Below are 12,583 nucleotides of genomic sequence, written 5' to 3'. Positions count from 1 at the left end.
AACCCAACTCAAGACAATGGCTTGAACATGGGATCTTCCTGGTCTGGATGGCCCATTACTACTCACTGTCTCAACTGACTGAGCTATCAGAGAATTGTGACTATTATTTCTCTGCTGATTTTCTTAGAGAATAGCAACCACTGAAGAAATCATGGAGAAGTATCAGGGAGGAGTTACTGAGCCTGGCATTGTGAGGAATCTGCAGGAACATAGGTAGAGATCCAGTGAATAATCACTGAGCCTTCCTAACACTCTAAAGACTTCATCTTTCCTTCCGTTAACTCAGCTTTTGAACACCAATTGGCTCAGTGGTCCATCCTAGATGTTATCAGTATTAACAATAGGTACAAAGGATACACAGAAATGAAAAATTCAAACTTTAATGGACTGTGTGCAACTCTTGCTGCTACACCTTCAGGCTGAGGAGTGACCTGATAGAAATCTTTAAAATTATGCAGGGGTTTCATAAGGTAGACGCAGAGGAGATATTTCTTTGTGGGCCAGACCAAACTGAGTCATAAATATAAGATAGCCCTAGTTACTAATAAAACCAATAAAGGAATTCAGGAGAAACTTCTTTACCCAGGGAGTGATGAGAATGTGGAACAATTAGTTGAGGCGAATAGAATAGATGCATTTAAGGAGAAGGTAGATAAACATATTATGGAGAAAGGAATGGAAGGTTATATTGATGGAGTTAAATGAAAAGGGATGGGAGGAGGCTAGTGTGGAGCATAAACACCAGCATAGACCTGTTGGGCTGAATGGCCTGTTTTTGTGCTGTAAATTCTACGTAATTCTGTGGCCCAAGGAGTGAGGTTACCTCGTTTGTAAAATTCCTAATGCAACATCATAAAGGCCTGGTCTGTGGGTTGTGGCATCATTCACCAAACACTATGTTTACTCCCAGATTGCCTCACAGCAGCACTTTTAAATCATTGAGGCAAGACACAGAGGCGCAGTGGTTAGCACTGCAGCCTCACAGCTCCAGCGACCTGGGTTTGTTTCTGGGTACTGCCTGTGAGGAGTTTGCAAGTTCTCCTTGTGACCGCGTGGGTTTCCTCCGGGCGCTCCGGTTTCTTCCCACATGCCAAAGACTTGCGGGTTGATAGGTAAATTGGCCATTGTAAAAAAAAAAAAATTGCCCCTAGTGTAGGTGGTAAGAGAATTGAGGAGATGGGAGAGGGAAAATGAGATTAATGTAGGATTAGTATAAATGGGTGGTTGATGGTCGGCGCAGACTAGGTGGGCTGAAGGGCCTGTTTCGGTGCTGTATCTCTCTATGACTCTATAAGAGGGAAATGAGCAACACAGATAAATGAATCTGAAGCAGTTGCCCTTCTCTCAACACCCCACAACATTTCCTTTACTGTTGCTGTCGAGCAGACTGCAGTCCCTTCTAGCTGCTGAAAAGTCAAAGGGGAAGCCGACAGTTCCAACGGGCTCAGCATTGTCTCTGTCACTACAGCTAACCCACAGTTGGAGCATAGCTGGGTTAGGATTCCCTGGAAGGGAAGGGAGGGAATGCAGCATCTCACAACAGCAATTTACTACGCATCTTCTACTTAAAGAATCATTCATCCACATCACTCTTAAATCATTACAAATCGGTCCAAATGAATATATATCTATCTCATTGTAAATGATAAATTGCTACGTCAATACTTTCTGTTCAGTTTTCTTATGTCATGGTGTAGTTGTATACTCTGCCCCTTAGATTCTCTACAGAGCGATTTTTGAAGTCTTTTGCTCTCTCTCCTAGCTTCTGCACTGTCTTGTGAAACATATCCACAAACAGGTAATTTATCATTAGTGCGGAGGTTGGACACTTACACAGGTGATGACCTCAAAGCCTGGCTCATCCTGCTGGTCCAAATCCAGCCCGCTCGCCATCTCACGCATCGGACGGTGGCGGGGCCCATCCTGGGGCCGCAGAGCTCCACGCAGGAAGTTGGTCACTTTGGAGAAACTGCCGAAAGTGGCAGCGTAAGGGTCCTGTATAAAGCGCTGGAGAAGGGGGAAGAAAAAAAAAAGAGCAACACTCAGTATGCATTTTACATAGATTTATAGAATGAGACAGTAAAAGATGAGGCCATTTGGCCCATCGGGCCTGTGCTGGCTCTTTGAAAGGACTATCCAATTAGCTACACTCTCCTGCTCTCTTCACATTGTTTCCCTCCAATTTCCTTTTGAAAGTTACAACTGAATCTGCTTCCACCACCCTTTCAGGCAGTGCATTCCAGATCACAACAACTCGCTGCGTAAAAAGAAAAAGTTTCTTTGTGCCTCTAGTTCTTTTGCCAATTACCTTAAATCTGTGCTGTCTGATAACCAATCCTTCTGCCACTGGAAACAGTTTCTCCTTATTTACTCTATCAAAACCATTCATGATTTTGAACACCTCCACCAAATCTCCTCTTAACTTTCTCTGCTCTACCAGACGCTCAGCTTTTCCGGTCTCTCATGAAGTCCCTCATCCCTGGTAGCACTCTAGTAAATCTCTTCTGCGCCTTCTCTAAGGCCTTGTCATCCTCCCTAAAGTCAGGAGTATTAAGTTCCCAATTGTTCCCTTCTTTGAACCAGGTCTCTGTTATTACCAATGTATCACAGTCCCACATGTTAACTTGTGCCTGCAGTTCACCAACATTATTTATCACTCGACATGTATTTATATGTATGCAATCCAAACCCATCTTAGACCGCCTTACACTTGTCCCTGTCTGAATCATCTAAATTGTTTTGCTCCTGATCTGGGAATGTTTGATATTGGGAACAGGGTCCCCAATGTAGAAACAGTTCTTTTTGAACATTGATAGCCTCATTTCGATAGGCAAAACACGGTTTATTTTTTATAGTGGAATTGTGCACATGCAACACTGATATTTTATGGATGATCCAATCCACAAGTACACAGAATGTAGGAGAGTCTTCTCAAAGGTCTCATTAAACAGATATTGATTAAACCACCCGTAAAAAAAAAAAGCAGAGACAATTACTCACAGACACCAAATCTGAAGAATGCTCGTCGAATAGTTGCAACTCATCAAAAGACTGGGACAAGGCGTGAGAATCATGGGAATAAACCAGATAAAGGCGAGGGTCCTTCTTGGAACTGCCAAAACAGAATCAATAACTGCAGTCAGAAAGCCATTACACTGACTATTGGCAGAACCATTAGAACACATTAATGACTGATGAATGACTGTAGGACAGATACCAGTGCAATCAAACCCAACATTTCCAGTGAATTCTGACAGCTATTCGCTTCATCAATGGGAATGGTGCTGGGGCTGTTGGCAGGATTCAGATTACCTTGGAAAGCAACAGTTGATTGCTACCCCACCCTGGTAGCAGTCAGGAGTGATCGAATTTTTCTCTCCCTCTCCCCAGCTGCTTTCTTTGGGGTGTTTCAAAATTGAGGCTGATTCTACCCAATGAATGCAGCGCAAGCCCTGGTTAGAGACACAGAGGCTCAACAAAAATAAGAAGCGACTTATACACTAGATGTTGGGGTACTATTTTACCGCCAAGTTGACTCCTGCTTTTACAACCAGAGCACATTGCGCAGCGACTGCGCAGTCGTAGCGAGCACTCCAACGGCACGCGGTGCAAGGGAGGTGTTATATACTCACGTGGCCAGGACCACGTATTTACACAGACACTTGAGCAAGGCTCTGGTGCCACCGTCATGAAAGTGAAGAGCTGGGAAACAGATGCCGTCCTTGCTGATGAAGATGAGGTATGACCAGCCCAGGCCGGGCTTATTTTTCCGGATGGACTTGAGTTCGGACAGACTGAGGGAGAATGCCCATTTGCTGTGTGCTCCGGAGCACTGGGCGGTAGCTGAGGGACAGACAAAAAGAAAGACCACACTCAACCAAGGATGGCTCATCAAACACAAAAAGCAGAGATAAAGAGGAGCCATTCCGCCCATCAAGTCAGCTCCTGCAACACACTCACAATTTATTTTTCGTCAATATTCTTGCCCCCTCTTTCAAAGGAAACAACTTCTTAAAATGCAGCTCCATGTGTCCCTGCAGGCATAATCACACAAGTGGTCTTCCTTCTTGTAAGAACCTAAACAGGAACGGTTTGCAGGATATTTGACAACATGGGGCCTCGCAGTTCAAACCATTTCTATTCTAACCCAGCCCTTGTGCATATGGGCTACTGGACCAAATTCAGTAGTCGGAACTGTGCCTAATTCTAATTCAGACAAAAAAAAAATGAATCACATTCAACCAAGGATGGCTCAGCAAACAGAAACAAAGCATAGATAAAAGAAAAGGAACCAGTGACTGAGACAGTTCCTGCACAGAACACATATAACGGGAGTCAACCTTTAAAAAATAATGCAGCTCCATGGGTCCCCTCAGGCACACAGGTCTTCCTTCATGCAAGAACCTAAACAGAACTGTTGGCAGATTATATGGAGCCTTGCAGCTCAGTCCGATCCTGTTCTCTAATGCACATTTCTTTTGTAATTTGTTCATGGGATGTGGGCGTCACTGGCTAAGCCAGCATTTATTGTCCATCCCGAATTGCCCTTGAGAAGGTGGTGGTGAGCTGCCTCCTTGAACCGCTGCAGTCCTTGGGGTGTAGGTACACCCACAGTACTATTAGGAGGCAGTGTTCCAGGCACGTAGGCCACTGCAACTGTGGTTAATTCTACAGACTTGTGTGGCTCAGTTACACACTCCTCCTCCACCGTATACAATCAGTCTTTTCCTAACAGACAGGCAATTTACATGATCAATAAGTGGGAGCTCTGCCTGGCATTTGAAGTTACCTGAAGGAGAAGTTGGGTGAGTGGGCCGATGCATGGCTGATGCAGTATAATGTGGATAAATGCGAGGTTATCCACTTTAGTTGTAAAAACAGAAAGGCAGATTATCTGAATGGTGATATATTGGGAAAGGGGGAGGTGCAACAAGACCCGAGTGTCCTTGTACACCAGTCGCTGTAAGCAAGCATTCAAGTGCAGCAAGCAGTTAAGGCGGCGAATGGTATGCTGGCCTTCATTGCAAGAGGATTTGAGTACAGGAGCAAGGATGTCTTACTGCAGTTGTACAGGGCCTTGGTGAGACCACATCTGGAGTATTGTGTGCAGTTTTGATCTCCTTCTCTGAGGAAGGATGTTCTTGCCGTGGAGGGAGTGCAAAGAAGATTTACTAGGCTGATTCCTGGGATGGCAGGATTGACGTATGTGGAGAGAGTGGTTAACTAAGCCTATATTCACTAGAGCTTAGAAGAGAGGGGATCTGATAGAAACCTATAAAATTCTAACAGGACTAGACAGGCTAGATGCAGGGAGGATGTTCCTGATGGCTGGGGAGTCCAGAACTAGGGGTCACAGTCTTAGGATACGGGGTATGCCATTTAGAACAGAGATGAGGAGAAATTTCTTCACTCAGAGGGTGGTGAATTCTCTACCGCAGAAGGCAGTGGAGGCCAAGTCATTAAATATATTCAAGAAGAAGACAGATATATTTCTTAATGCCAAAGGGATCAAGGGATATGGGGAGAAAGCGGGAACAGGGTACTGAATTAGACGATCAGCCATGATCTTTTTTGAATGGCGGAGCAGGTCCGAAGGGCCGAATGGCCTACTCTTGCTCCTATTTTCTATGTTTCTATGTAACTCTTTTGTAATCAATCTTGTTTCTCTGACTAGGGCTGGTGGCATTCTGTACAGAATGCTCAGTGTCCAACAAACTGCACCCACTAAGGATTATCAACTGTCTACATTTGTAATTATAACCTACAATGCACAGGAACTTTTAAATGAATTACTCCAGCAATTACATCTTTACTGAGCCTCATTCCACTGCAGGTTAAGATTTACAAAAGCATTGCCCTCACTAAAAAAACTCGAGTTACTATTTCAAAGAACTTTTGCATGTGGTTTCCCTTCTAACACAGCTTTAAGAAGTGTATGCATCCAGATCCTAATGGAAACTTCCCCACAGTACAAATTGCCCCTAATTTAGCAATCTCATTTAGAGAAACCAGGGGTTGTCACACTGTGAGGGGGGGAGATTTAATACAGTTGTTTAAAATGATAAAGGGTTTTGATAAAGTAAATAAGGAGAAACTATTTCCAACGGGAGAAGGGTCAGTAACCAGAGGACACATATTTAAGATAATTGGCAAAAGAACCAGAGGGGAGATGGGGAGATTTTTTTGTTTTAAAAAGCAGCGAGTTGTAATGATCTGGAAGGCACTGCCTGAAAGGGCAGTGGAAGCAGAGTCAATAATAACTTTCAAAAGAGAATTGGGTAAATATGTGAAAGGGAGAAAATTGCAGGGATACAGGGAAAGATTAACTGGATAGCTCTTGCAAAGAGTCAGCAAAGGCACGGTGCTGTAATATTCTATGGTGCAGTCAGGGTGCTTAAGGTTGGGGCTGAGACACATCGTTGAGACTCTGCATTGCATCTGTTATGTGTTGGACTTCACTGTACTTGATGGTGACACCTGGTGCTCAGCATCTACACTTCAGCGTGATGAGAACAAGATTCGCATGCAAAAAGAAAATTCATTACAGTAATAATAAACCAACGTTTCTCACCGCGCACATCCTCCAATGGGCGTATCCTGGTTCCTACTGTGCTGATCACGGCCCAATCAGGTTCGTAACCTGGGTCAAACATGTCCTCCTCAGTGTGACTAGCTCCCCCATTCACAGTGGAATCCTAGTGTCAAGGGCGAGAACAGGAACAAATAAATGAAACCATGTGACGTGTGCTGTGCCAGGGTCATGAGACCTAAGCTGCACTCTCCTCAAAAAATACAAATGGGAAGTTAAACAGGGAAGGAGAAAATAAAACATCAGCTGCCACATTTAGGAAGGATGTGAAGACATTAGAGGGAGCACAGAAAAGATTCAAGAAAATGGTTCTAGGAATAAGGGACTTCAGATAGGTGGATAGTTTGAAGAGCTAGGGCTCTTCTCATTAGAGAAGGTTGAGAGGAGATTAAATAGAGGTGCTGATAATCATGAGGGGTCTGGACAAAGCAGATAGGGAGAAACTGTTCCTGTTGGCAGAGGGTTGAGAACCAGAGGACACCAACTTAAGCTGAATGGCAAAAAAAAAACCAAAGGCGATATTAGCAAAAACGTTTTTTTTTAAAACGCAGTGAGTGGTTAGGATCTGGAATGCACTGCCTGAGAGCGTGGTGGAGGCAGATCTAATTGTGGCTTTCAAAAGGGATTTGGATAATTATCCAAATAGAAAAATATTGCAGGCCTACAGGGAAAAGGCAGGGGTGTAGACGAGTTGAGTTGCTCTTGCAGAGAGCCAGCACAGAAACAACAGACTGAATGGCCTACTTCTGTGCTGTAGCTATTCTATGATTCAAACTGCCCCCTAAACCTTTTGCCTCTCTACTCCTCTCTTCCCCTTTAAGGCTTTTCTTCAAACCTAACTTGTCATATGCTTTGGGGTCATCCCCCTAACATCTTCTTTGCCTCGGTTTTCGTGCACCCCGCCACCTTAGTTTATTTTGAAGGCACTACATAAATGCAAGGTGACGTGGTCATTATTTTGTTCTGTAACCTCACAGTGGAGGGAGTTTCAGTCTGCATCCAACCTGCAGCTGACCAGGGAGCGCTCAGTGTTGACAAATGTATGCGAAAACAGTTAAACGTTTCACAGTAATATATGAGCCCTCGCTACTTTGATGAGCATAAAGTTAACCGGAATAAAGTTTATGTTGAATAAAATAAAGTCAATATTCAACCCAAAAACTCAACAGGCCTGTACTTCACACATGGGCCCAGGAGAATTACCTTCTTGGAGTACAGGAACTGAGGGTGCTCTCCTCTCTCATTGATTGGAGCCCAATCCAGCACAGTATCAGGTCCCTGGGGAACAGAACAAGAGCAAATAATTCTTACAGCAAGTTGAAAGCACTTCAATCCAGTTTCGAAGAAAAGGCTGTTTCCTCCCTCATTTGCATACTTAGAATCTTAACAGCATGGAAGGAGGTCATCTGGCCCAAAGTGCGCACTCTGACTCTTTGGAAGAGCTGCCCAATTTAGTCCCACATCTCAGCTTTCTCCCCTATAACCCTGCTAACTAGTTCAAATTGCCATGTTTTTCTATGTTGACATATGTGGAGATCCTCGTGACAGCCATGTCAGAATTTACAGCCCCTCACTGCAGAATGCTCACAAATGCAGCTCCTCACCTTCTCGATGATCCGGATCACTCCGGGGATCAACGTATCTTGGTCATTATTCCGTTTTGTGCTCGTGTGCAGAAACACTCCCTCTTTCTCAAAGGTGACCTACAAGACAAAAATCACAGCCACAAACTGTTAAAATACAGGACAGGGCCCAATCCTGCCTGTGTCAAATCTTAAATACATATGCAAAGCATCTCAACTGGAATGCAGCACCTTGTTCCTGCTTGGCTCAAATAATCACTCTCAGCAAATTAACCAGCCAGTTCACTTAGATACAGACAGGCAGGAAAAGCGACCAAACAACCTGTGCAAAACTAACCTATCAGTGTACTGGACTAGTAATCCAGATGCCTGCACTATTAATCCAGCAAAGGTGAGTTCAAATCCCACTATTAGTTCTTTGAGAATTTGAATTTAAGAGAAAAATCAGGAAATAAAAAAGCTGGGATCAGTAAAATGTGACCATGAGGCTGGTGAATTGTCATTTTAAAAAAAACAACTGGGTCAGAAAAGCCCTTTTGAGGAGGGAACCTGTCATCCTTATCCGATGTGTGATTCCCATCCCACACCAATGTGGTTGGTTCTTAATGTCCCTTTAAAGGTAACCTAGCAAACCACTCAGCTGCATCAAAGGCGCCAACATTCCTTCTAAGCTGTGCAGTTGCACAGCAACCTAGATCAAAAAGCAGGCCACGCACAACCAACATTCGCGTGCAAGGCCACACTGCAATCTTAAAGGGACAGCACGCAGTAGCAAACAGCCCATGCACATCAATGAAAAATTAGAGCAAACATTGTCCAAAACCACCTTCTCAGGGCAAATAGGGGACAAAAATAAATGCTGGTCTTGACTGCAATGTCCATTTCCCAGGAATTAACATATTAAAATTAATCAGGATTAATTTTATCTACTGTAAAAGCCTGAAAAATCAGCTCTTAATTTCCAACAAAGCCCTTTCTATACAGCAAAAAATATCATTTTCTAAACAAAATAACTGACTCAAACAGAAGCATGAAGTCAATCGTTGTACCAGACTCCAGATAACCAGATTAGCCAGTATAGAGTTATACAGCACAGAAACAGGCCCTTCGGCCCATTGTGTCCATGCCAGCCATCAAGCACCTAACTATTCTAATCCCATTTTCCAGCACTTGGCCCTAGCCTTGTATGCTATGGCATTTCAAGTGCTCATCTAAATACTTCTTAAATGTTGTGAGGGTTCCTGTCTCTACCACCTCTTTAGGCAGTGTATTGCAGATTCCAACCACCCTCTGGGTGAAAATTTTTTTCCTCAAATTCCCTCTAAACCTCCTGCCCCTTACCTTAAATCTATGCCCCCTGGTTATGGACCCCTCCATTAAGGGAAAAAGTGTCTTCCTATCTAACCTATTAATGCCCCTCATAATTTTGTATACTTATATAACTAACATGGTTTTAACATTGTTGATAATAATGGGATTTATTCTGAAAAGATTCAGCACACTGTTGACAAACTATAAAGGTTAATTTTCTCAACATGGAGGTGCCTGGGTGGTTCTTAATCCAGGGAAGGCACATCCCACTAAAATGTATGGGAGACAGTGGCGTCGTGGTAATGCCACCGGACTAGTAATCCGGAGGTGCCCAGATTACTGCCCTGAGGACATGGGTTCAAATCCCACCATGGCAGTTGATGGAATTTAAATTCAATTAATTAATACAAATCTGAAATTGAAATCAAGTCTCAATAATGGTGCCATTACTGTCAAATTGCCAAAAAAACCCATCTGGTTCATTAATATCCTTTCGGGAAGGAAATCTGCCCTCCTTATCTGTTCTAGACTACATGTGACTCCAGACCCACAGCAATGTGGTTCACTCTTAACTGCCCTTTGAAATAGCCTAGCAAACCACTCAGTTGTCAAGGGCAATTAGGGATGGGCAACAAATGCTGGCTTTGCCGACATCCAAATCCCATGAAATAATTAAAGCTACAAAATTAATCTCAGTATCCGTTCTCCAAATCCCAATCCATCATGAGAGTGACCACAACCCACTGACGTACAATTTGCTGCCAATGAGTCCTCTGATTATAATTTACCTTGCACTGTACAATGTGCTCAGCCAACAGAAGAAACTTGTCAAATCTTTTCTATCCTGTTTTCCTGAGGGTGACGAGCAATGCTGAGGCACAGGCCCATTGTCACCTCCAACCCTCTAGTGACACTCCACGTGACCAGCTTTCATGCGTGAATTCGGTTATTATACCGTGGGGAGCATCACTTCATAACCTAATCCTGTCTTCACCTACCATCCACAAAAGTGGATCCTCAACCAGCCATCAGGATCCCTCTGTGATTTCTCTCGCTCCCTATCCTAGTGTAACCTCCATGAAGCCAACTGTAGAATCTTTGTTGCTGCACCAGCTGAGATTAACTAACTCAACATGGTTAGGCAATGGAATGTGAGGACCTTGCAGATGTATCATTCAATTTCATAGGGCAGGGGTATTTACCCTCCAAGCCTTCAAGGAGTGCCGGAGACTGCAATGTAGGCACAATCGCAGTCAATCAGCTGAAAGGACAGGTGGGGAGGGGGAAATAAATGTTTTCTCTCTTGGTAGAGCTGGTGATAATGTAGCTTGTAGGTGTGAAAATAAAGTCAAATGTGGTTTCAACTTACCACACACAATGGAACATTTAATTAGAACATGTGGTTTGTGTTCTATTGCGTACGCTACTTGTAGGGATTTTTTCAAAAAAAGGGAAGAATTGCAAGTTGAAAACCCCCAGTCGTTTTAATTTCAGCAGAAGTTTTACACCCACAAGAACATAGGAATTGCTGGAAGATAAAAGGCCAGGCTTCATCTCCTTCGTTTTCTCCCATCCTGGTAATCACATGATACAATGATAATGGAGTTGTGACTAATCACAGTGATCAATCTCTAACAATGAGTCTACAACAGATCCAGACATGAGGTGAGGAAAACCCCCAGTGGTGAAGAGCTTTAGGAACCATCAGTCCAAAGTCACTTGTTCCTCCCAAGCTCCACTCAGCACACATCATGTCCCAAATTACTCATAGACTGAAAGAAATCTATCTAATTTGCCTTTGAGTGAATCAAAATTAACTGCCTCCACCATCTCCATAGATTGACCACTTGCTCACTGAAATACTATTTCCGTAGATCAGTTTTTGAATTTACTTCTTTCAAGCCCAGTCTGTGTCTTCTGGTTCTACTGTCTGGACAAGGTGAAAAAAGCTTGTCCTGGTCTACTTTGAAATGTTGGCAATCCTGGAATAATAGTTAATTGCACACTTATGTAGAAAAAAAAAGGGATTCCCTGAAACTATGCATGTCCAAGCTCACAAAAAAGATGAAAGTGGAGGTCTCTGAAAAGAGTTTACTGGGATCAAGTGGAATGAGACAGCAGCTCACAGATCATTGTTGTGTTGATTTTCCTCTCAGTTTCATGGAACGATGTCTGATCTACAAAACGTGTGCTGCTGCTGTCGTGTATCTGTTACTGTCCAACTACAAATAACAGCATTTCGAGGTAACTAACTTTTCAAAGTTCAAGAGCCAGAGAAAAAAATTATATAATGACAAAGAGCCACAAGTGTTAACTCCACACATACTAGTACACTTACTAATATTTTCACTGCAACTATACGGATACGCGGGTTAACTATTCCAAACAATGACCAATTCTCACTGTAACGAGTACTCTCTGAAAGTCTTGGTGTAATTACACATATACTAGATACTCTCACTATTTTACATATGCTAGCAGTTAGTGAGAATATAAGCAAATGTGCAAGTATACTCTGTAGATATCTCCATCCTTCACTGTTTCCATGTATCACTAACAGTGAACAAATTAATATCTGTATCCCTCTGCAATTGATACCATCCTTCATTGTATCCTTTTGCTACAGTATACAATAAACAAGTGAATCAGTTCCAAAGAAGGGTCACTGACCCGAAACGTTGACTCTGCTTCTCTTTTCACAGATGCTGCCAGACCTGCTGAGTGGTTTCAGCATTTCTTGTTTTTATTTATGAATATCCTGTAACCCTCACTGTAGCACAGGAAATATAATGAACGAGTTATTACCTTGTAATTCTCTACTGATGATTCCTCCAACACTGTATCACAGTGTATCTGTACTACAAGGTATAAGGAACAAATTATTTATTACCTTATATCTCTGCAGATGACCACATCCCACACTGTATCAGTGTCTGTACTACAAGGTATAAGGAACAAGTTATTTATTACCTTATAACTCTCTGCAGATGACCACATCCCGCACTCTATTACACTTTCTCCCGACTACAGGATATAAAGACTCTCTACAAATGATAACATCCCGTTCTGTACCAGTGTCTCTGTGTTACAGGGTTATAAG

At 43.0% G+C, this 12,583-nt stretch overlaps 1 protein-coding gene across 2 annotated transcripts in view; it reads right to left on the bottom strand.

The window, feature by feature from the left end:
- tbc1d17 (TBC1 domain family, member 17) overlaps positions 1 to 12,583 on the bottom strand; it is a 34,901-nt gene that overhangs the window by 21,374 nt on the left and 944 nt on the right. Inside the window, exons 1-7 of one of the 2 annotated variants that reach the window (XM_068019740.1) lie at positions 12,454 to 12,573; positions 8,194 to 8,292; positions 7,793 to 7,867; positions 6,572 to 6,695; positions 3,633 to 3,843; positions 3,001 to 3,112; positions 1,834 to 2,007 (exon numbers count right to left, since the gene is read on the bottom strand). In XM_068019740.1, coding sequence (XP_067875841.1) covers positions 1,834 to 2,007; positions 3,001 to 3,112; positions 3,633 to 3,843; positions 6,572 to 6,695; positions 7,793 to 7,867; positions 8,194 to 8,292; positions 12,454 to 12,480 — 822 coding nt within the window. In that variant the 5' untranslated portion in view covers positions 12,481 to 12,573. Of the gene's footprint in view, positions 1 to 1,833; positions 2,008 to 3,000; positions 3,113 to 3,632; positions 3,844 to 6,571; positions 6,696 to 7,792; positions 7,868 to 8,193; positions 8,293 to 12,453; positions 12,574 to 12,583 lie in introns of those variants that run through there. The other variant, XM_068019738.1, reaches the window with a different exon arrangement.

The sequence above is a fragment of the Heterodontus francisci genome, chromosome 41 (genome assembly GCF_036365525.1).
Source record: "Heterodontus francisci isolate sHetFra1 chromosome 41, sHetFra1.hap1, whole genome shotgun sequence".
Taxonomy (NCBI): domain Eukaryota; kingdom Metazoa; phylum Chordata; class Chondrichthyes; order Heterodontiformes; family Heterodontidae; genus Heterodontus; species Heterodontus francisci.
This window is presented reverse-complemented; position numbering and strand designations above follow the sequence as displayed.